Here is a 25171-nt window from a genome sequence, read left to right as displayed (position 1 = left end):
TAGAAACAGGAGGAACTTGAAGAGGGAAGAGCTGCAACGACTTCCATGCAGGAGATGTCTCAGGTTATGTGTGTGCAACCTGTCAGAGAAGGGTATATAAGCCAGCGGGGGTGGAGTACATGGTCCCACTGTTGTTGCAATGCTCCACAGGGCCCAGACATGTGGGCAACTGCGTAGAGGCTAGAAGCGCATGTGTATCTGGAGTACCGTGGAAGCTGCTGTAAATGCTTCTCTTGTCAATAAAGACTTAACTATCAGACGTGTGCCTTCCTTAGCTGGGGTGGGGGCAGTACATAAACCTATACATAAAGACTTAGACCCAATACTTACCTCCACATGAGTGGAAGTGCTTCCAATATTCATTTACCGGAGGGGGGGGGAGTTGTCTCCCCATTCCACAGCCTCTCATGCCTACTAGAAAACTGCCCCAGGACAGTCAGGCTTTTCAAAATCATGTGCAATGTCATGATGTGAGGGAATTAGTGGCTCACCCACAACCTGTACATGAGTGGTGCTTATGTTTGTGCAAGCAAAGTATTAGATTCAACCCAGCAAGAGTCGTATACATGTGAAAGACTGAGGCTTTCACATGCTGTTTCACTATATCCAGTATCCAGAGCTGCATGTATTGCCTTGGTTACTGAGCTAGAACTATGCATGAAAGACAATCACATAGTTAGTGCTATCAGCTTTATAGTGCTGATCTCCAGTTGGAGATGATGACTGACTCAATCAAGGTGACCTGACAAACCATATAATGGGTGGGTAAGTGTTTTCAGACGCATACATATGTTGCTCCCTGAAAATGGTCTATTTTTTGCAGACTCTATATTTAGAATCAAAATATTTCTGTTCCAGCTATATCTGCATATATGAAAGCTTGCAGATCACTGACACGATAGTCTCATACAGCACATACAAACCAGATAATCCCATAGAGTTCAAATGCACCTAGTCACAAATAAATGTGTACAGTGGTGCCCCGCTAGACGAAATTAATTCGTTCTATGAGTGTCTTTGTAGAGCGAATTTTTCGTCTAGCGAAGCGGCAATGCAGTGCGGAGGTTTTCGCGCCATTTTTTTTTTCGTCTTGCGAGGCAGCCCCATTGACTTTTTTGTCTTGTGGGGCTGCCTTCCGCTAGCGAATGCTGTTCGTCTAGCAAGGCATTCGTCTAGCGGGGCACCACTGTACTGTATATGATTGCAACTATGTGCAAGATCCATCAACTGAACCTTCCCAAAAACTTATTTCAGTGCTAATTCTACTACTTCAAATGCAAACTCAAACTCTTAGAGATTATCCTGGACAGGTTTGACATGGTTTGGTAATCTGAAGGCAAGAGCTGTTGGTCTTTATGTCCTGCATAAGGGCAAGCCATGCACAACTTGTCAAGAACTGTTCTCCACATTTTGTTTTGTTGTAAATGTCTCACTTTTGTAAATAGTTCCACACAACTATTTTTCTCAGTCTGCGTATGAATCAGTGTTACCAGTGAGCTGGTCGACTACATAAGAGAAATATTTATTTATGGACAGACCCACAGCATCTACCTTAATGTTAGAAAATGGTGTCAGAGTTGTCTACAAGAGCTTAGATTTAGTCTGAAAAGAACTCAGGTCTGAGAGGATAAAGTTGACTATGAAGTTGAATTTACATTCAGAGATACCCACAATGTTGTTAGCAATGCCTATGCAAACAATGCAATCAATGATGGGATCTGTCTAGCAAAGATGATTTGCTATAAAATATGTTCAATGAATATCCCAAGTCTGATGGATCTTTCACAATTACAAAAATCTATACAAATTTACTCGTGACTAGTTCCCACTGACCTTAGTGGGTCTCACCTGCTCCATTTGGGATGCAGGACTGTGCACTTTCTGAGCAATTTGCAAGTTTCCATGTGCATAAATCTTCTACCAGTAATAAAAAGAGTTGAAAGCCAAAAGTAAAAGGGCAGCATGTTCCATCAACACAAGGATTTCCACTTGAGCAATAGGGCCTTCCCCATTCCACACCCCGCCATGTGCCATGCACCCTCCTCAAAGGTTCTCCACAGTGTAGGGAGGAGGAGAGGGGTAGAATGTCCCACTGTGCAAGGAGAAATTATTGCACTGGTGGAATGTTCATTTAGCACTATGTTAGATACCATTCAAATTATTTTTGTTCTGAGCTCTTGCATAAAATTACATAAAAGTTCCACAAAAATTGAACCTACTAGCAAGTAACACAGAAATAGAGGCTGGTTTATTGCTTTGACATTAGAAATAGGCTGGAAATTGTCAAACTTGAGATCTTAAAACAAGTACACTGTACAATAAGTAAACCATGCCTGCCATCTATTGTTTAGAGTTAACCATGTTGAAATCTAGAAGTAAACCACTTTGAAATATACCCAATGTAAAAAAATAACTGATCCACTGGCTCATAATATATTTTCAACATGGTCATCAGCGCTGAATGAACTGTTCACGCTGGAAGACAGAAAATTCAGAGCATATCTTTGTTTGAGATTCTGTCCTGCCATGTTATGCAGCACATATGAGAAGCATATCATCTTTTTGTTAAAAAAATAATAATCCAGAACATGTTAGGCTGTTGCCATGTTTCAACAAACCACAGTTGTCAGGATGGCAGTTAAAGCCATTGTATATCAGGCAGGCACCTTCTCTTATTGCCTTTTCAGTGGATCTTTCAACAATACTTTTAAATAGAGATATTTATCCCAGTTGGTAACTGTATTGGATCTGAACTGTTTTTATGTATGTGCTGTTTTTTAAAATTGTTTTTATATTTATAATTGTTGTTGTTTTTAATGTCTTACATATGCAATTGCTTTAACTGTTTTTATACATATAATTGTTTTATATATGTTTTTATTATATTGTAAATTGCTTTGGGATAAAAGGGGAAGCAAATCTTAACCATCACCATAACACAACAACAACAACACCCTGAAAATAATAAACCACCACCCTGAGCCTTGGGCATTGCTTAGAGGATCCTCAACACTTGAATTAGAGACCATTTCACACCAGCTCAGGCAGGGAGATAGTAGACAGCAAGATGGTCAGTTCACAGAATTCCCTCATCTGTCCTTGTTGTTGTTGTTCAGTCGTTCAGTCGTGTCCGACTCTTCGTGACCCCGTGGACCAGAGCACGCCAGGCACGCCTATCTTTCACTGTCCTTACTGTTCCACAACTGCTTGCTGTTGTTCAGTCGTTCAGTTGTGTCTGACTCTTCGTGATCCCATGGACCAGAGCACTCCAGGCACGCCTATCTTTCACTGCCTCCCGCAGTTTGGCCAAACTCATGCTAGTCGCTTCGAGAACACTGTCCAACCATCTCATCCTCTGTCATCCCCTTCTCCTTGTGCCCTCCATCTTTCCCAGCATCAGGGTCTTTTCTAGGGAGTCTTCTCTTCTCATGAGGTGGCCAAAATACTGGAGCCTCAACTTCAGGATCTGTCCTTCCAGTGAGCACTCAGGGCTGATTTCTTTAAGGATGGATAAGTTTGATCTTTTTGCTGTCCATGGGACTCTCAAGAGTCTCCTCCAGCACCAGAATTCAAAAGCATCAATTCTTTGGCGATCAGTCTTCTTTATGCTCGAGCTCTCACTTCCATACATTACTACTGGGAAAACCATAGCTTTAACTATACGGACCTTTGTCGGCAAGGAGATGTCTCTGCTTTTTAAGATGCTGTCTAGGTTTGTCATTGCTTTCCTCCCAAGAAGCAGGCATCTTTTAATTTCGTGACTGCTGTCACCATCTGCAGTGATCATGGAGCCCAAGAAAGTAAAATCTCTCACTGCCTCCATTTCTTCCCCTTCTATTTGCCAGGAGGTGATGGGACCAGTGGCCATGATCTTAGTTTTTTTGATGTTGAGCTTCAGACCATATTTTACGCTCCACAACAGCTACAAACACTTAAAATTGGGACTCAGCCAGAATGAGATCCTGGAGGAAAACTACAACCCCTATAGACTATAGCAGGCACATCCAACAGGTAGATCGTGATATACTGGTAGATCACTGGACGTCTGCAGTAGATCACTGGTAGATCATTGGCTCCCCGCAAAGAAGCTGAATAACTGTGGCTCCCCTAAAAAAAGCTCAACTTTTTACCTCCTCCCTGAAAAAAGCTCAACAACTTTGACTTGAACCCCAAAAAAGGGAGTAGATCACTGCCAGTTTTTAACTCTGTGAGTAGATCACAGTGTCTTGGGAGTTGGCCACTCCTGGACTATAGCAATCTTACCTAACCTATGCTGGGGGTTCACCAAAAACCCAATTGACACAGCTGAAAATGATCCTCACAGCTCACCTGCCCAGGTCCTGATAATAAATGCAGGCCTGGTTGATTCTAATGGCTCTTTTCTAAAGTCGTAAGAATTGTCTTAAAAGTGTTTCTTCAAAAGAAAAGCTTGTTAACTCAGTAGGATTGTGTCCTTAGAGCTCTGAAAATCCAAACACGAATAAGACTCAATTTTTTAATAAATAAATAAAAATCACACAAACATGCTGTATGTACTATTTTGAAAAGTTCTACAGAAAACTTCCTGTGAAATCATTTTAGCAGCACCTACCTATCCACTGGAATGCCCTCTCAGTAATATCAGACAAGCAGCACCTATATTATCTTCTTGATGACTATGGAATATCTTCCTTTCCCCCCATAAGCCTTTTAAGTGAAGGTTTTATTTTGGATTTTATATACGTTTGTAATGTTGATATTCCTAAGTGACGTTTCTGTTGTTCAGGGTGCTGTTCATGGAAAACAATTCATAAATGAAATGAAGTCAATATAGTCCACATTTCTTTTTCTTTTTAATGTTGTATAAAGTTTGGAGATGATCAATTCAGATTCAATAGTTGCAATTTTTGAATTGAAAGGGAGGAAAAAGGTTGCAATATCTGTTGCTTCTACTCCAAAGGGCCTGTTTGTTGTCTTATATACTGTATGCTTGCTCTGTTTCTCAAACTTTAGGAAAACTTGGATTGTGAGTTCAGCTAATAGAGAAAACTATGATTTAGAGAGACTAGAAAATATTGGGACAACAAATACAACTAAGCCCTTTAACCACATTTTTATCTTTATGAATTGTATTTTTTAATTTCTTCTAGCTCTCTTATAGCCTAAACTTTTAATTATCCAAATTACTCCAACTATAAGCACCATAGGGACAGAAGTACGTGTGTCGTGTCTGGGGAAAGCAGATGAAAACCACTTTGAGCTCACAATATATGAAGTCAATAAATTAAAACAGATACAATGTGCACTATAGCATGATACTTACAAGCACACCAGAACTTAAAAATCAAGCAACTATTAGTAATCAGTCTGAACTCCTGAAGTGTAACAACCACTTTTACTATTTCAAATAAGATACACAAGGCTGAGAATGCAATTTACCTGGTGAACCTGAATTTCCACTTTCAGAGCCTCCTGTAGAGTCTGCAACTCCATTCTCTACCTTCTCCACTTTCTTGAGCTGTTGAGGTTACTAAATCCCCACCACCTTCAGACACTTGCTTCAGAGTAAAGGAAATATTCTGTTCTTTACGCTGCAGCTGCAAAATATATGTTACTTTTATCAGGAAAGGGGAGGGGGGACCTCAACTTGTCATATACTATACAAGATTCTTGTCTTTTATCTCAAGGCTTTGTAATGGAAGGCACATGCCCAACACAGTGGATCCCCTTGCAGCATATCTATGTTAAAAAAAAACTCAAGAGCTAAGAACTACCTGTTAATTCAGAAGCAAGTTTGACCAAGCAACTTATTTTCACAGTGATTTATTAAATTACACAAATGAGAACAGGCTATATATAAATTCACAAGTAGCAATTAGGCAGATGTATACCAATATTAGTGCACTTCGTGAAAATAAAATGGCATTGAATGAGTAGATTAACAGGAACAGCTCTTCTGACATCTAATTTAGAAGGCAGTTAGAACTACTTTCAAAATCAAAATGCTTAGCAAGTCATACAAATCAGTTAACTAAATATAAAAAAAACTATACAGTTGACTTGAAACTTGTGTGGGGTTAGGTTCTGGGGATTGTACATGGAGCCAAATTTGCATACAGCCAAAACAACCCAGGAACCACCCCCCACAAAACCTTTTTGGAGCTGTCACACTAAGCGGGCCTTACCTCACACACACTCCGCAAGGAGGAGAGCTTTGAAGGCTCTTGCACTGGCTCTGGGAAGCTCCCACAATATTTTGCAGGAGCCTCCCAGAGCCTACGTGAGAACTTCCCACGGCCCAGGAAGTGTGTGTTCAATTTTTGTAACTTCATGCTGGTTAAATGCACGCAAGTTGCAAGTCAACTGTAATAATGAATATTGTACCTATCATGTTTTGATTTATTTGGTCAAGTCTGACATGAACGTGACAGAAAGTGCTTCAAGTCCCTTATCTAAAACACTAGAAGAAGAAATGAACATTTCACACAACAAATCTTCATTGCTTATTTTAAGGATTTCACTAAACAAAACGGTTATTCTGCCTAGAAGTTCAACATAACCAAAAGAAGAGGGGGGGGGGAGAGAAAATAGCTTACCAGTTTTGGAAAACAAGTATTCTCTTCAGCTCTGTTGCCCCCCTACAAAAAAGAAACAAGAAGGAATCAGCAGATAGTACACTTAACATTTTAGTTGTGAAGAAAAAATGCATTCAGACTGGCAAACAAATGTTTTTAAAGAAATTATGGCAAGTCAGGAAAAAAGAGAGAAGTTTAATATATCAAGGAAAAGCTCTATTACGGTCTATGCTAAACCAGAAAGAAGTTCAAATTCCTTTGCCAAATGGACAAAAAAGATGTGAAGTAGAAACTATTCAGCCTCCCTTATTCTTGTATGTTTATTAAAACTAAATTAAATCAGAATCCCAGGAAGGAAGAAAAGAGCTAAAAGGCCAAATGTCTACCAATTATCCTAGGCTGCACAAAACCTGCCACAACCACACCCTTAAGATCCTACCTACCCTCCAAACATTAAGATGACGCTTGCCCTTGTGGCACACTTAAAGCAGTTTCCAAAAGGCAACTCCTCCCTTTGGGGAGATGCCACCCATGTTGGCCTGGCTAAAAGGCTTCCCAGCCAGCAGATGTCAGAATGGGGGGTGTATTCAGTTACAATATGCCTGGGACATCTCTCCAGCCAAGCAAATGGCAGACAAAATGGCAGTGTAGAAACAAATGTAGAGCTTGGACCAGATGGCAACAAAACAGCTTGCCTGCTCCACAGTTGTCCTGGCTGCTGTGCCTGTCTGCTCTGCTTGTTTGAAAAGCATCCAGGTAGGAAAACTAAATGGAACTTGGGTCCTGGCATTGCTAGGGACTATGTATAGGCATAATACTGTATTTAAGACCAGAGCCTCCACCCCACAAGTACTACTCATAGTTTGAAGTAACCAACATCAAAGAAAGGGAGTTTGCTCCTACATTCAAAGTTAAGGACCTATCTACATGAGAAAATAAGATGCTAAATAAAGACCACAAACAGTTATTCTTAATGATATTTTTGTGCTTACTGTTCATTGACTCTACTTGCTGAAGTTTGGACTTTTATTTCTCCATAACTCAGATTCTGAACAAAGCCAGTACAATTTAAAAACAAACAAATATAATAAGAAGAAAATACTGCAATCTTTGAGACTGGCTTCTTTCTTCAACTTGCAACATTACCTAATGACTTCAGGGAAGGCAACACAGCCCATTCTACAGTGGCAGTTTCTACCCAAGATCTAGAGAATAGTGAATTGGAACCAGCTAATCTAAAATTAAAAATCCACAATTTAAACCAACAGACATGGGTGCATAGTATTCTCAACAGGCACCACCACTTTGTTTCTTGACTATCTTATCACATAAGCATTATGTCATATGGGTATAGCTTATATGCTTCTCATTTTTTTCCACCCTACATTAATGTAAGAGACTTGCTTATCTCCCCCTGCAGCAAATCCAGGGCCCTCTACCACACAATTGCAGGTTTCTAGACCCCAATCAAGATGTTGGTCGTCGTTTAAAGCCTTTTACAGTTTGGGCCTTCTCAGAGTTCCTCCACCACCTGCGGTATAGTGGGCTGAGAAAGGGTTTTGAAGTGGCACCCGAGCTCTGGAAAGCTCTGTAGACAGATTTGCCAGGTAGTTTCAGACATACAACTTTTTCCTTGTGCTGCTTTCAGCTTTATTGTTTGCATGTTTTAAATGTTTTGTACTTTATTTTATGCGAACTGCCCTGATAACTGGATCAAAGGGTCGGGCATGAATTTGAATTAATGCAGCAGACTCTCAGGGCACAGTGCTGTCTCAGGCACCTGACAACCCCTTCCTGTCGTGGTTTATGTAGTTAGAAGACATGTAGAGGTTTATGTGGTTTAGAAGACATCTGAAAGCAGCCCTGTTTAGGGAAGCTTTTAATGTTTAACAGACTATTGTATTTTAATATTTTGTTGGAAGCCACCCAGAGTGGCTGGGGAAACCCAGCCAGATGGGCAGGGTATAAATAAATTATTATTATTATTATTATTATTATTATTATTATTATTATTATTATTATCAGGGTGCAGATACTGTAAATGGGTGGAGTTTATGCAGAAAACATAGGTATCACATATGGCAAACAACTTATGCATTACTACACCTTACAGAAAGAGAACAAACTAAATCATATAGCTCAGTTAGTAGAGCATGAGACTCTTAATCTCAGGGTTGTGAGTTTGAGCCTCAAGTTGGGCAAAAGATTCCTGCATTGCAGGGGATTGAACTAGATGACCTTTGTGGTCCCTTCCAATTCTACAATTCTATGATATACGTTTAGAAAGTGTTTTAGAAAGTGCATAGTGCGAGTTACTTATTACTATTAAATCCAACTTTGGCCCCCAATATTTGTTTTACAGTTCAAATTTAATACTTTTTAAACCAGGGGAGAACAGAATATTTTCTACCAAACTTTGTTGCACGTCTCAAAATACCTGTAACAGTTATGTTTAAGCACATGAAGTGACAAAAACGTATTTCAGGATAAGTAGTTCAGAGCTAAAATTATCTGTAGAGTGGAATTCTGAGGCATATTTGCTTGTTATTCCACATATATATTTTTCTTTCTTCAATCATGGAAATCAAAGCAGCATACATGAGACTGCCAGAGATACCAATAAAAATCAATGCTTTCTGCATCATTTCTGTATGCAACCTCACCTATATAGTTACTATGGAAGCAAGACTCAAGAAGAACAATCAAGATGATGACCCAAGTGGCACTAAACAAGAAGCTCTCACATACTAGCCAGCAAACTTTGCATATCTCTGTACTCAGAACATTCAAATGCTCTAGTTGATACATTTTAAAAGTAAACAGAGCAGAGCTTTTTCCAGCTGGAACTCACTGGAACTCAGTTCTGGCACCTTTCAGGTGGGTGCCATTGCCATTATAAGAGAACAAGGGAGGGGTTCATGGTGAGTTTTGGTACCTCTTTTTCTAGAAACACAGCACTGAAAACAAACAATACAGAGATTAAAACTAATAGTTGTGGAATTATTGTATTGTTTAATAAAATAAGTCCCAAAACTTTCCAGAACTGGATATATTCTTCAGGAGGAAGAGAATATTTATTTAAATACATTTTTTATTTCCCTTTCGTACATCCACAACCTTTCTCACAAGTGCAATACCACCCAGCTGGGTGTTTTCTTCTAGTATCTCCACTTGTCTGAAAAAGCGTTTTGACTATGGATCTGTTTAGTGAAAATAATCAATCAATTTAGCATGGATATAAGCTTTATAAGGAGTCTGACAAGATCTGCTTTTTATTTTAGCAGAACAAGTTTTTAAACTCCAAGCCAGCAGAGATCAGTTTTCAAACATCAGTAGCCTAGCCAGCACGGCTTAGTAACAGAAATGTAGCAGCTACTTTAAAAGAGGAGAAAGCTTTAATTCAGAATAGTCACATGTAGTATGCTTGTTCTGGGTCACAGTGAACAGGGTAAAATGGTATACATTTTGTCAACCTTGTGACTACGATATACTTGTGTGTTCAGAAGGTACGTATATTCAGTCTAGTGTCCAGCAAGGTTGCTGTCAGTCAGGAATTGGAAATGCATAGAGGTTTTTAGACAGCTAGCCGTGTTTGTAAATAAGGCTATGGCAAACTGGGAAAAAGAACAACAAAAAATGGTTTAGGCAGGGAGAGGAAGTAGGCTATCACCACCTTAAGAGTGGTTCCCTGAGTCCAGACTGATGAGTGAAAATCAGTCACCTAGCTTTTTCCCTCAAAAACAACAAAATGCCATGATATTAAAATGTTTCCACCTCCGAGGTACCTGGACTACATTTTTTCCTTGTGCAGAAAAAGCTTTTCCCTTAATTACTACTGTCAGTTCCTGCTTAACAGAAACATTTCTCCTTTCATTTATGTACAATCCAACACATTTAATGTAATTTTATTTAATAGCAACAAATTTTAAAATGCTGCTTTTGAGCATTTTAATTGAATTTTGATTTCTATGCAAGTGCAGCTTCAAAAAAAACCACACTAAGTTAAAAGCTAATTATCTAGCAAACAAGCAATGCATTTTCAACAATGACAAAAATAGGGGTTTAAAAAAATATGAATTTTAAATTGACTCTCCGTAATAAAGCTTAAACCTATTATATTCCTCTAAAATAAAGAGACAGAATAAAATTAATTCTTTTCATCTCATCCATCTTGGGCTATGGGCAAAGAAGCTGGGATTATACTACAAGGGAGCAATCTCCTTTGTGGACACACGAAAGACTAGTTTTTATGGAGGCAGCAGGCTTCAGACTAGGCTTCAGACTGGGCTTGCGTGATCAAATGCTCTTCCATGGACGCATACTTCACCACATGAGAGATGTGCACATTCGGGAAAAGGATAGGCAAGTTTTCGATGTGGAGTAACATTCTATAAATGTGAACTGTCACCTGCAGTTTGAAGTGGTAAAGTACAGGCAAACACTTCTCACCTTAGAGAGAACTAGACCTTGTATTTCCTATAGACACACTTCTAGTTGCATCTATAACCTTAGCTCAGTGCAACAATGTTCTCTCCCTCTTCCCAAATATGATCAATAGTTCCCCCTGATAAGTCTACCACAAGAGCACGAATGAAGCACAGGAATCAGTCTACAAAAGAAGTGGTAAATAGTACTCAGAAGTGAATCATAAAAAGGATTATTTTTCTAAAAAGATCAGAAAATTGCTACTACACCACAAATAATAAAACAGTTGGAAAGTACAACTCACATGTTAGGTTGTCCCTATACAGGACGGATCATTTTTATAACCAAATTAAAACTCCAAGAAAAAGGCTGGATTGAAAGTGATTGATAAAATCAAGTTTCCAACTTTCTAATTCATGTAGTTACTGATTGGTTGCTGTAATAAATGAAATTTGTGTTTGCAACAAAAGTAAGCTTTTACAATACCAGGAGCATAGCCCCAAACCCGTTTATTCAGCCTTCATAGCCTTTGAGCCACATAATTTGTATCTGCTTAGGGAAGCAGTTATGAAAGTAAGTATTTCTATTTGGCTCTGTACACACAGAGAGAAAGTACTTCTTCGTGCAGCACATAGAACAACTATAGAATTCGCTCCCACAGCCCTGGCGGCTATGCTCTGCCTCCACAATCAGAGGCAGTATATAGTATGCTTCCGAATACCAGTTGCTAGAAACTGTGAAAGGGAGAGTGTTCTTGTGCTCAGGTCCTGCTTGCAGATTTCCCACAGGTATTTAGTTAGCCACTGTGAGAACAGGATACTGGGCTAGATGGGCCATTGGCCTGTTCTTATGACCCTAAGCACACCCATTATATGTGAAGATGTGTTTAGAACTACACAGGAGGAACAGCTGATACTTACTCTGCAGGAGAGCATTTCACAATGTCATAGAAAATAAATGTCCATGCAATTTAATAACAGTTCAAAGGTTCATAGTCTGAACAATACTACAAAAGAGACCCACAATGGCATAATTATAATGCACAACCTAAGATTATTTTCTTGTCCTGGTTAATCCTTTTACAGAAAAGAAAAAGCCGGGTTTACTAAAACATCAGTGAGTTTTTAAGGTATTATGAGATCTTCATATGAGATTTGGGTATTTTAAGCCAGGTAAAGGACACTTACTCTAACTGAAATTCAGTATGAAATAATTCTGATTAAAACAAATATATTTTATCTTATTACTTCAAAAATCAGTTTTTTCCCCCGTGCTGCTGTGAATAAAAACATGGAGAAATCTGCTCAATGGACAACTCAACAGACACAATAAGAATGGAGAAGGAGTGCAGGTTTTTTTTAATAAAAAAAAACTTATCAATGTTTCTGAACTTTCCTTTGAACTCATAACATACCTTTTCAGAGTGTCCGTGTACACTTCAGAAAGGCAGCTTATTTCATTTCTACAGGAAGATGATCTGAGAGAAACTCTGGTATATCATTGCATGGCATCACTGAGCACAACTACCTGTGCAAAATGCACAGAAGGTGGTGTTGTTGTTGTTGTTGTTGTTGTTAATTTATACCCACCCATCCAATCGGATCCTCCCAGCCACTCTGGGTGGCTTCCCACATATTATATTAAAACAGTGAGACATCAAACATTAAAAACTTCCCAATGCAGGGCTGTCTTCAGAAAGTTGTGTAGTTATTTAGATGTTTGACATCTGATGGGTGGGTGTTCCACAGGGCAAGTGCGGTGCCACTACCAAGAAGGCCCTCTGCCTGGTTCCCTGTAACTTCACTTCTTGCAGTGAGAGAACTGTTAAAAGGACCTCGGACCTGGATCTCAGTGTGCAGGCTGAACGCTGGGGGTGGAGACGCTCCTTCAGGTATACCTTGGTTTTCTGGAATACAGCCAATCCTTAAAAATATTCTTTTCAGAAACAAAAGGGAAACTGTCCCTTGTTATGAAGCCACACATGGTTATTGCAGTGCCTCTACCTGTCTTCTAACCAGTTCTGAAATTATTACAAGAGCCACTTGGAGGAAGGGCAGTAGGCATGTCAAAATAATGTTACAGAGGCAAGAAGATGGTTTTGAAGTCGGAGCAATGATAAAAACATGGGGATAGGGATCTTTGAGATCAGAATTGGAATCCATAAGTAAACTTAACTCCCAATAAGATACAGCCATATGGTAAGAATATGACTGAGGGCATAGTGGTTGACAAAGCTGAAGGATTAGTATCTACTAGACATCTGCTTTTGCTTCCTCCAGCAACCTGGATCGGACATAGGAGTGGAAGAGAAATAATCATCTCAATAGCACAAGACTACTTTACATACATTTTTGCCATCACAGGGATAAGCCAATGCACACACAGGAGCTTGTAGTAATAAGAAAATGCATAAACTGTATACATAAGACGCATGGGTATATATTTTGCCCTACACCAATATTATTTCTGTGCAGGAAAAACATTACATGTAAAAGCACAGCCATCAATACCCTCTAGAAGATGTTTGTAATCCTAAGTACCCCCAAAAAGAGAACAGTGCCCCATGAGAAAAGGTGGTGATTACATGCACATGATAAAAAGTCTGATTTCCTTTTCTTGTTGAACTGCTACGCCATCACTAACAAGCATGTGGTACTATTCAACTTTTTATGGCCTGAATCTCTTTACTAAGAATATGGACTTGAAATCCTCAAGCTGTGTGAATGGAAAGGAAGACAGTGAAGATAGTGGCTCCCATTCAGAGCTTAAGGATTTGGCTTTTCAGTGCAACAACTGCACAGATGCTACTTATTTCATGTGTGCAATTCAGACATCATCTCTCAAGCTTCTGCACAGTAATACTGCACAGTAGTACTGTATAGAAACAGAAGCCACTGGAGCATGATGGGATGGGGAAAACTTCACTACAATGTAATAAATTGATGTTTTAAAAACAAATTTGTGTTTTATCAAAATAAAACACAATTAACACAGTAAGCTGATGTTTACTGTGTGCTGCTTTGGGCACATACTACTGTGGAAAAGTGGAAAATAAATTGAACTATTAGGACAGAAGTTGCAGTAACCATGTGTTTCCTTTAATATCTAGTTTGTCTAATCATTGAGAAAGTGTTCACCAATGCACAAAACTACTCTAATAATAGTTCAGCATCAGAATTTAATAAGAATGGCGATTGCATGCTTTATCCACAAGGGAGGGAATCATAGAATCATAGAATTGGAAGAGACCACAAGGGCCATCCAGTCCCTTGGGCCATCCAGACTAGCTGCATGCAAATTAACCTATTTCCCTGTGTATAACATGCCCCCGTGTATAAGACCGTGTATTTTGGGGGACTCCAAATTAAGAAAATGGGGGGAGATTGCCCAGAGTTCTTGAGCATTTTTGGGAGGGGTGGCACAGAGTTGTTGAGCTTTTTTTAGGGGGGAATGCCGACAATCACTCACTCACCCGCCTGACCTACGCTGCCACTCGCACGCGTCACAAAAGCCACCTATCATCTGTCCCCTCACCAGCAGAAGCCGACAATCGCCCACCCAATTGCTGCAGCAACAGCAAGTCAATACCAGCTCTTGCCGCAGCCACCAATGACACGCCCAATAACCGCTGACAATCTCTGGCTTGTGGCAGCAACCAAACCCACGTTCCCCCTATGCACTATCTGTGTATAAGACAACCCCCATTTTAAACATAATTTTTCAATAAAAAACCCCTTGTCTTATACATGGAAAAGTACGGTATATTGCTGTTGTAGATACCACATTGTCCAATCAAAAGTAAAACTCTGAATATGGCCACAGATGATTTACCTCTGATTCAATGGGGCCATTGGAAAGGACCCAAGAGTCAAAGAAGTGTGCGTTATCTATCTATCTATCTATCTATCTATCTATCTATCTATCTACCTACCAACCAACCAACAAGTGGTACGCATCAATAACTAGAAACTAAGAGCAAGTATTAAACAGTTTAAAAAAACAAAAACAAAAGCAAATTAAGAATATAGAGTTCCCAATTGTGTCAACTCCAAGGGGATACACTTATTCTTATTTATTTTTTAAAAAAAAAAATGATTTCAAAGTTCCATATAGGAGCATGGATACCCCAGGAATGGAACTGATCACAAACATCTGAATAATAGCATAGCTTATGGGAAGCCTATGGAGTTGGCATTCTTTCTTTACTAAACAAGTTGAGAGGAAACAGGTTATGCCTGCTGTGATGTTTTCCAATATATCCCTGCGCTGGGAATCACAAAGCAGTCCCTGAGTGAGGAGGGCAATTTAGATAGGCAGCCACAAAGGAATCACACCAGAGCTTGTGCCTTCTTTAGGGCAGAAAACATCAAGAGTGCTACCACTGCACTTTGAGATTCCATATTTCTTGCCAAGAATATATAAATCTCAACAAAGCACCTGCCAGAAACATCCAACCAAATCAGGCTGTGTGTGTGAAAATCCTAAATGCAAATCTTAACAGGGAGAGGTGATACAGGAACATATAAATGAAAAGCAGAGTGGGAACCCCTTTTGCTCCTTAAATTGTGGTGTTAGGTAAAAGGTTAAAAAGAAACATTAATAAATTGTATGAAGGACAAGAAAAAGTCTCAAAATGAAAGCAAAACAAACCCAGAGGCTCTAATAGGAACAGCACAAGCTTCCTTCCTGCTACACCCACTATATTATACATCTGTATTAAAGTATGCACTGTTGAACAAAGTGGTAAGCAACTTTGGGAAGTAGGAGCAAGCCAAATGAAATTTCTACATTCAGAAAACCCTTTGGTATAAGGCTGACAAAGCAGAAAGCAGCAAAAAGACTTCAACAGAAGCATTTTTCATGTATGTAAATTGATGACTGAAAGTTTTGCCTGTTTTTTTTTGTACAAGCCATTTAACAAGGAAGCCAATAATTGAGGATGTCAGCAGAAACAAATACTTAAGACAATTATATACATGTGAAAACAAGTGACTGTAATGGAGATTTTCATAATCTTAACTTTCAGCTATGCATGGAGGTTTTTGAAAGCACTTCTTAATTTCCATTAACATTTTAGTCCTATACATACAAAATAAAAGTTTAGAAAAATAAAGAAGAGGAATTTAAGTAGTGAGGGAAACTCAATGTATGTTTTCCAAATCACCATGAAGTATTTGTTTACTGCTAATACTGGTCTTTTACAAGCAGTTACAAGAGACTTCCATTAAACTTTGTTCAAAATCCCAGGAGCCTTTATTTCCCACCCCCCCCCCAAAGTCTCCTCATCAGAGCAGCAGGGGGTCCCATTAGACACCCTATTTTACTTTCACCTTATAAATAACATTAGCTGTACACCATTTCCATGGAAACCAAATACAATGAAACACATTTAAATGAATACCTGTTAAATGGATGAATTTATATCTGAAAGTATTTTCTGTTACAAATAAAATTGACAGGATAATGAAACATTCTTAAATTAATGACATGACTACCTTGGTCCCAAGTTACTAAACACTTCTTTTTATACATTACAAACTTGTAGTAAAAGTGGGCTAAATCTTGCAAGCTCTCTCCGTAGAGGACAGCAGTCTCAAGTGAGAACAATAATGCAAAGTAAGATCTGAGAAAACTTACAATTTTCACTACCGTATATGGATGGTGCTAGTTACACTTTTAAAACAGGTTTCAGCTTCTACACATGAATCAAATAATGTCACTGTTTTAATAAGATCTTCAGTGATGTCATACATAGACAAAACTAATATTCAGATCACTAGTAGCTTTTTTGTTCAAACATTTTAGGTTTAGTTGCATTGTTTGTTTTGTTTGTTTAGTCATTTAGTTGTGTCTGACTCTTCGAGACCCATGGACCAGAGCATGCCAGGCACTCCTGTCTTCCACTGCCTCCCGCAGTTTGGTCAAACTCATATTGCATTACTACATGCAAAATACATATTTGCTAGATACTGTAATCAGAGTGCACTAACGTGCCAAAACACAGACATACATATACTCAGCAGTTAGGGCTTTTATGCTGTATTTCTTGTGTTGCTTTACTTTTGTGGTCTTATGGAAACCAAATACATTGAGTGTCGCTGGTTACCTTTATCAATCCTGTAATTGTGTTTTTCTGGTTTTAAATTTATTGGGCATCATATATCATTGACATATAACTGTTGGAAGCCACATTGGGATGGTTTGACCCCAAAAGGTGGCATACATAATAAACCAAATAATATCCAGAGCTTGTTTCATTATACCTAGGAAAAGCTCAGGAGCTGCACAAATGAATCAGGCAATCCCAAGTTTATCTGAATGCAGGATTTCCTGGTTCATTTGCTCATTTCCACACAGTGATAGGGGATAGGGTAGGAAGTGTACAAGCCTATGGCCCACTTCCAGTTTCTCTCCAAGTACAATTATTGAAATGAAGGAACATTTGACTAGGCCCCTTTCTACTTGTCTACTATAGGTTTAACCTGAATTCCAGGTTTCGGTTTTCAGTGGAGTAGCCTTATCCCTTTATGTATTCTGTGATACTCCTTTACTAAAACTCTGCTTTTATATAGCATTCTTTATTATATGGGCCACCTTTATGGGTCTTTCCCATCAAAGGAGTAAATAAAATGGACAAGATTGGAAAGGTAAACAAAACTGAGAGTGGTGAATCTTTTATATTAATGTTTGTCACAATACAGCAGACAGCAAGCAGACTACACAGAGACCAGGCCAAGGTTCCAAGCCCCTTCTTCCCCTTATTGATTTCCCCTGCTAAGACACCAACTCCCGGCTGAAGCTGAACGCTCAATAGTCTTCTTAAAAGGAAGAAGACTACAAAAAAGTCAAATAAAGAAAAACGACTGGTGTGATTTAAATGCTATATTCAAACAAATTCAAAGAATTTAGCAAATAATTTACAGTAGTTTGCAGCATTAGCTTCAACATATTTTATTACTACACCTTACTGGACATGATCAGCATCTTAAGAATAATGACTCTGGAATGTTGGAATTCAGGTTGCCCTGGATGGAATTGCATTCCCACTATGGGTGCTTTTTAAATCCATCTTTCTCCCCAAAGACATCTGTAGTTCAATACATCTTTTTTTTAATGGGTGCTGTCTCTGAGCTATTGCTGTCATTCTATCTGTTTAAAATATTTTTATATTGGCTTTCATAAAACTTCATGGCACTGTACAGAATTTAAAAACAAACAAACAATAAAACCATATATACAAAATATCCAATCCAAAAATTAAACAAATTAGAGACAACCGGGGGATGGAGGAAAAGACTAAACTTTAGTAGTATTTGGCTGTATGGTAGAATATATGTTTTATTATTAAATATATATATACTATTAAAAAACTATATGTACCGGTAAGTCATATTGGGTATTACAATTTTAGAGAGAGAGGGTAAACGACATACAATCCCCTGCTACTATTTGGGTTTGTCATTGGCATACTACTCATAGTTTATAGAGAGCAGCAAACCATGAGTTTGCAGGAACTTGGAATGACATATCAGGACAAATCAGACTCTGAATTATTTGAGATTGTTTCCTCCCTGCAACCAGCATAGTCAGGAGCAGGGGAACAACAAACAACATGTGTACATTACACTATATTTTAAAACTATGATTTAATGTTACATGTGAACCAGTTCAAAACCACAAAATTTTGTTAAAGCAGCTCACTATCAAGGTTTTTTAATATATACATATCACTTATAAACACTTATACAGATGCACAAAATGTAGGTTAAACAGTGGTGTCTTTTTCAATTTAACATTTGCTTTTGCAGTATTGTGAATTCTGATATTTTTCTTGGTCTAGTTAATTTTCTCAAGTAAAAAAGAGGAAACAGTATTTGAAACACGAAAAGAAAACATTTGGGCTACTTAGAATCATGAAATTTAAATAACTGTTCAAGATTCAAGTGAGAATCGCTCAGAAATTCTTAGCACTAGAAGTTAAAAAAGCACAATGCAACCTCCTGCATACATTCTGCTCACACTCCAAATGCAACAAACCTGCTGAGCTACTAGAGGTCTCCCCATGTTATCACTAGGTGTGAACAAGTCAGAACAGCTCTCTCCATTTACACTGTTGAAGATAATGAGAATGTGTTCCTAGTCTGGAGTTCTGACTAACATTTGGGCTGCCAGACATGGCAAAATTAGTTTCCCCCCCCCCTGCATTCAGTGAAGATTCAACTCTGATTCAACTGGTTTTATATTTCCTTCTCCCTGTGTGTTCATTTCTATGCTGTACAGATGCTCTCCAACAGCTATGTTGTCACCCATACTCGACTCACTCACTTATTAAATCAAACTTTTGTAACTTCCCTCTTTGCAACAAAACCAGACTTTTTTAGGTTCTGGCACCTGCTATAACAAGCTTCCTCACCACCCCTAGCCTATCATGCTAAACTATGCATTCCACATTTTCTCCACAAGAACAAAATCATTCATCAGCCTACACAGAATTACCAAAAGAAGTCAGGGTGCATTAACAGTAACACATTAAATTACTGACACAACATTTTAGGTTTATTTCAGTTCTTAGCCCCACACCCTGAAAAACCTTACGGCTGTTCTACAAGTTTAAGGTGCAGCCTAAAAAGAAATAAAATTTTAAGGAGACCTCATGTTGGGTTCTTAAAATACAGTTATTCTGGCACTCTGTTCACAATTATTCATCTTTTTGCTATCATACTTGAAGAATTAATGTCTAGAGACATCTTTAAAGAGTGGAATCGTGCTTGGAAACAACATGAATTAGGGATCTGATTTTAATGGGATTACTGCAATTCCAGAAGCAGTTATAGGGTGGTATTCAATGCTAGTTCTATTCAGAACAGACCTGATGAAATAAACACGACTAACATAGTTTTAGTAATTTCAGTGGGTCTAACTCCAAGTAGGATACAACCCACAGTTGTTACATCAGAGGGAATTAATGGCTAGTGTAGCCTTCCCCAACCTCCAGATGTTTTCAACTACAACTTCCAACAGCCCAGTGCCTTCTAAAATGTCAGTTGGTAAGAGAGCTATGGCCATTATTGAATTGAGATAATTGGACCACACTTCTCTATGCATTGACAATCACACAGTTGGATTACTGCATATGTACGGCTACACTTGGGGTTGGTCTGGAGACTGAAGCTGATGCAGAACACAGTGACTAGGTTGCATGTGGAGGTAAACTACCATTAACACTGTGAGATTTGCACAGGCTGCCAATCTGCTCCCAGGCCAAATTCAAGGTGATGGTACTAACATATACAGTCAGGACAAGGTTACTTGAGAAACTACTTGAGAGTTTCTCATGCAAGTTCCAAAGATCTCAAAAGCCCACTCTGCAGTAACTCAGGGAATGGCTTTCAGTTTGACTGCCCCTTTTCTGTGGAATTATCTTTAGTGTGTATCACCTTGAGATGGTTGTTCAGAAGGCAATTAAATCAATAATAATGATAATAATATTCCTAACACAGCTGAAGCTATTTTATACAGTCATGCATACAGCCATTCTAAACCATCGCTTAATTGGTGCCTTAAGTTTCACAAGCTAATACAGATGATGACAGCACTGTGCAAAGTAAAAACTAAGAGGCTATATAACCTTTGGGTGTCACCCTGACAAGAAAGTAAATACAGAGATGGTGTCTGTTTCCCCAGTCATCTAGTTATCTACTTTTCCCCCTTACATCACCCTATCTATTACCACTAAAACAAAAGTGGTCCGTTACTACTTTAAGAAGTGACTCTTGCAACAAAAATGGAAGTTTGGCTTTGTGTTTAACTGGCAGGCTCAGCATCTTCCCAATCCTGAAAGAAGAAAGCATGGTCCTCGACTTCTTAAATCTGGGAGACAGTAAAATGGAAATTTTATGAATTTTATTAGTTTTATGAGTTTTCTGGGAAATCAGCAATGAGTTTTAATAGAAAAGGCTAAGAAAACTTTGCTGTCCATATCATTGATCTTTAACTGATGAGCCAGGACCCACCACCCAGTCATGGGCAGATGGGTCACAATAGCAGCAGTACCACCATATAAATATATGGTAACAAGTTAGAAAACATGTCCCCAAATGTATGTTTGGGTTAGAAGTGGGTCCTAAGTCTGAAAATGTAGAAGACTATAGGTCTACATGCCTGGCAAAAGAAGAAAAATTACTCCTAAAAGTGTCAGCCATCAGACACCAAAGGGATATGAGATACCAGAGCACCCATCCATCTCTCATAGAAACTTCAAACTCCCCCTCCCACACACACACACACACACACACACACACAAAATTCATGGCACTTTTCATATTCTCAGTGGCAGGACAATCTAAACAATCTAAACATCTGCCACACAATGGTTCTGATATAATACAAGTCCTCAAATCAATGTCTAAGTAATACTACTACTAATTTTGCGGGATTCAGAATTAACTTTTTTTTAATGACACTCCTATATGGATATAAGCCCAATATTGTTGTTGTTTTTCTTTCTTTTTTACTCAGCAGTACCAAGTACCAGCATCTCATTTTCTTGCTTCCCATGGCACCCTTAGCACTTTTATCAATGTATTTATTTTATATTCCGCCTTTTCCCCAGAACTGGGACTCAAGATGGCTCACAAAAATTAAAACAACATGGGTTAAACACAGATAGCTAAAAACATATAGAAGATAATAGTTATAAATAATTAAACTGTAACAGAATTAAAATTATGTAAAATAAGTATACTAAACAGCACAGTGCTGAATGGTACAAAATTATTAAAAGCTATTTCCTTAAAAGCTGGAATGAGTACTGGCACCTCATTAAATAAAAAATATATATAAATAAACCACTGCATAAACCCAGTGTTTGAATTCCTCCAGAGAGGAGTCAAAACAGGCAATTCCTTGCGCTGCAGCTAGGACCAGATCCCCCCCCCCCCCCACACACACACTGATAAGAAGTCATACTGCATGAGCAAAGACCTTGTGGTCCCCCATATGTTGTAGACCTGCAACTCCAATCAACCTAACCATTGGGCAAAATATCTGTGGCTTATGGCAGTCAGCTACAGGTTCTGCAACTCTGAGGCCACATTACAGTATAAGCAATGCTACATTCTCTTACCAAATGTTATGACAACCCTATGCAGATATAATTTCACGTAGCACAATATTTCAGCAATTGTAGTACATTTTAAACTCAGATTCTGTTCATCTACAATTCCCTCTAAGAAGCAAAGCCATAAAAGGAATATCCTGGAAACCATGCAACATACTCCCAAAGTTGTAGTTCCCATACTTCCACAAGACATTTCACAATATTGCAAAAATGATTTTAGAAAACCATGCACATGCAAGCCTCTTCACAGTATTAAGGTCATAATTACAATTTTATGCTAGCAACAATGTTCTGTACACATGCCTGCCAACTGTATATTTGTTGATGCACCAAGTAAGATTTACCTCCTTCACACTATCACACACAGTGTTCATATTCTACAGGCTAATATTTTTACAGAGCAGTTTATTTTGTTCAGTTATGTCCCTTTGGCTTTTTGCTCTGAGAAGCCATTTCAAATACCTTTAAAAAGTCAATAAAATACTGCATGAGGCATAAGAAGCACTGAACACTATCACTCCTCTATGTATTTCTCTTTGCCATTCTGACGTTTTAAGCTAAACTGTACATAAGGACAAAACAAAATAAAATAAAAAATTCCTTCCAGTAGCACCTTAGAGACCAACTAAGTTTGTTCTTGGTATGAGCTTTCGTGTGCATGCACACTTCTTCAGATACCTGTACATAACGACAGCTATGCATAGTAAGGAAGTTGCAAAATCAAGTTTGATCCAGTCAGTGATCATGGTCATAGCTGTCAATTTTTCCCTTTTCTTATGAGGAATCCTATTCGGAATAAGGGAATTTCCCTTAAAAAGGGGGGTGGGGAGTTGACAGCTATGATCATGGTTTCCACTACATTTTTCAGCCAACGAAAGCACAGCAGTTAATTCCATACTCTGTATATAAGTTAAGCGAGTTAAGCAATATTCCACATCCATGAATACAGAATATACACACATAGGGTTATTACACAATCTTGATTCATATTTTTATTATAAACCTTTATAAAGCACTTTGATGACAGGCTGAACACACAGCACCTGTCTCTCTACCTAGCCCCAATAAGATAACCTTGCCATCTCAGGAATTCTCTTCTCTTATATACAAAGCATCCCAGGATAGTATTTCCCCCACAGTGAGCTTGTCTGTCAGGGATCAGAAGGAAACATTTTTTATTCACACTTCCTCATCCCACCTAACTGGACTGTTGGTAAGTGTAAATCACAGGCTTCCTGCTTATGTGTTGTTTACCTGGAACTCCCTGTTGCAAATTCCCCTCCACCTGTCAATCCTACCCACCTACTTTGACTCTAGGGAGATAAAATTCAGCTGCTTTCCTACAAAAGGTCATCTAGCATCTAATATAGGAGAGACTCTTGCACTTTGCAAACAAATTGGTCAATTTTCTTTTAGTTTGACTAGGTTCCAAATCTAGAAATGTTTTTTTCTTTTTAGGCTGCTACTTATTCCCCCTCCTAACTATAAACATTAAATAAGCCATTTTTATTAGGGACCTGGAGTTGACTGGATATTTTGCATAACCCAAGGATCTCTCCACCTTGCATGTCTGAACCTGTGTCCAGGCTATGTGCTCAAAAAGGGGAGGTGAAAGGGAACAATAGATTGGGCTCTGCCTGGAAGTAACCAGAAGAGTTTGCTTCTTCAACTCAAGGTAATTAACCCACAAATCTGGGGAGCCCCACTTGCCCCAGTCTTAGGCAGAACAGAGAAAGAAAGTGATCTCAGCTACACATAAGGAAGTGAAGGGTACTTATTCAGTATCAGACAGGATAGGTGGAGAAACCTGTCCACAAACCATCACCCCTAAAAAGCTCCAACAATAAAACTATTAAATAATTTACATGAAAAATGCTGATTTTATGAATATTTTGCCTAAGATGTGTTATTTATTCCAGACCATCCCTATATTAGGAGGGATGGACTGCTTTAAAAAATGGAGGAAAGACATATCTAAATTTATCTGGAGCGGGAGAAAACCCAGGATAAAACATCAGATCCTTATAGATAAAAAAGAGAGAGGTGGCTTTGCCCTTCCAGAATTAGAGATATATCATACAGCTGCTGCCCTAACATGGTTAAAAGATTGGATAGATCTGGAAAATCCCGAAACATTAGATTTGGAGGGGTTTGATAACCACTTTGGGTGGCACTCCTACCTGTTATACGGGAAGGTAAGCGCCCATAAAGGTTTCTTGAACCACATTATAAGAAAGTCCCTGTTTAAAATCTGGACAAAACATAGATGGATGCTGGAGCCAAAAATCCCATTATGGACATCGCCAATAGAAACAATCACAGTGAGGAGGAAGAATATGCAGGGCAAATGGGCAAGATATAGAACATTAATAAAGGAGGAGAATGGAAATATTGTATTAAAAGAGTACAAAGAGATAAGTAATCAACTGACAGGATGGTTACAGTACTTCCAGTTAAATGAAAGGTTCAAGACAGATAAAAAGGAGGGAATAGCCAATGAAACATCTAAATTTGAGGCGCAGTTAATTCAATCTAAAGGAAAATACATTTCCAAAATGTACGATCTGATACTAGAATGGGAAACCAAAGAAGAACTGGTAAAAAAGTGCCATGATAAAGTGGGCTCAAGATATTGGGCACAATATTTTCATGACGCAATGGGAGAAACTGTGGAAAGATGACATCAGATTTACAGCCTGTATTAATTTAAGGGAAAATGTCATGAAAATGATATACAGGTGGCACTATAGCCCAGTCAAATTATCAAAAATGTTTAAAAATCAGTCGCCCCTGTGTTGGAAATGTAAAAGTAGTTTGGGAACGTACTTCCACATGTGGTGGGAATGTGAGATAGTTAAGGAGTACTGGGGAAAGGTTCATAATGAATTAAAAAAACTTCTGAAAATCTCTATAAAGAAAAAGCCAGAAACCTTTCTCCTGGGAATACTACCTCCAGAAATTAAGACAGAAAAAAGATCATTAACAATGTATGCCCTCACAGCGGCCAGAATTCTTTTAGCGAGAAATTGGAAGGGAGAGAGTATCCCCACAATATGTGATTGGCAAGCTTTAA

General features: G+C 38.6%; 1 protein-coding gene across 5 annotated transcripts in view; it reads right to left on the bottom strand.

The window, feature by feature from the left end:
• The window catches only part of PHF21A (PHD finger protein 21A), a 131500-nt gene that overhangs the window by 85297 nt on the left and 21032 nt on the right, over window positions 1-25171 (bottom strand). For all 5 annotated transcript variants that reach the window (XM_033149130.1, XM_033149121.1, XM_033149140.1 and 2 more), the window contains exons 2-3: window positions 6576-6617; window positions 5419-5576 (exon numbers count right to left, since the gene is read on the bottom strand). In XM_033149130.1, coding sequence (XP_033005021.1) covers window positions 5419-5472 — 54 coding nt within the window. In that variant the 5' untranslated portion in view covers window positions 5473-5576; window positions 6576-6617. The remainder of the gene's footprint in view (window positions 1-5418; window positions 5577-6575; window positions 6618-25171) is intronic.

This window comes from Lacerta agilis, chromosome 1, assembly GCF_009819535.1.
Source record: "Lacerta agilis isolate rLacAgi1 chromosome 1, rLacAgi1.pri, whole genome shotgun sequence".
NCBI lineage: Eukaryota > Metazoa > Chordata > Lepidosauria > Squamata > Lacertidae > Lacerta > Lacerta agilis.
This window is presented reverse-complemented; position numbering and strand designations above follow the sequence as displayed.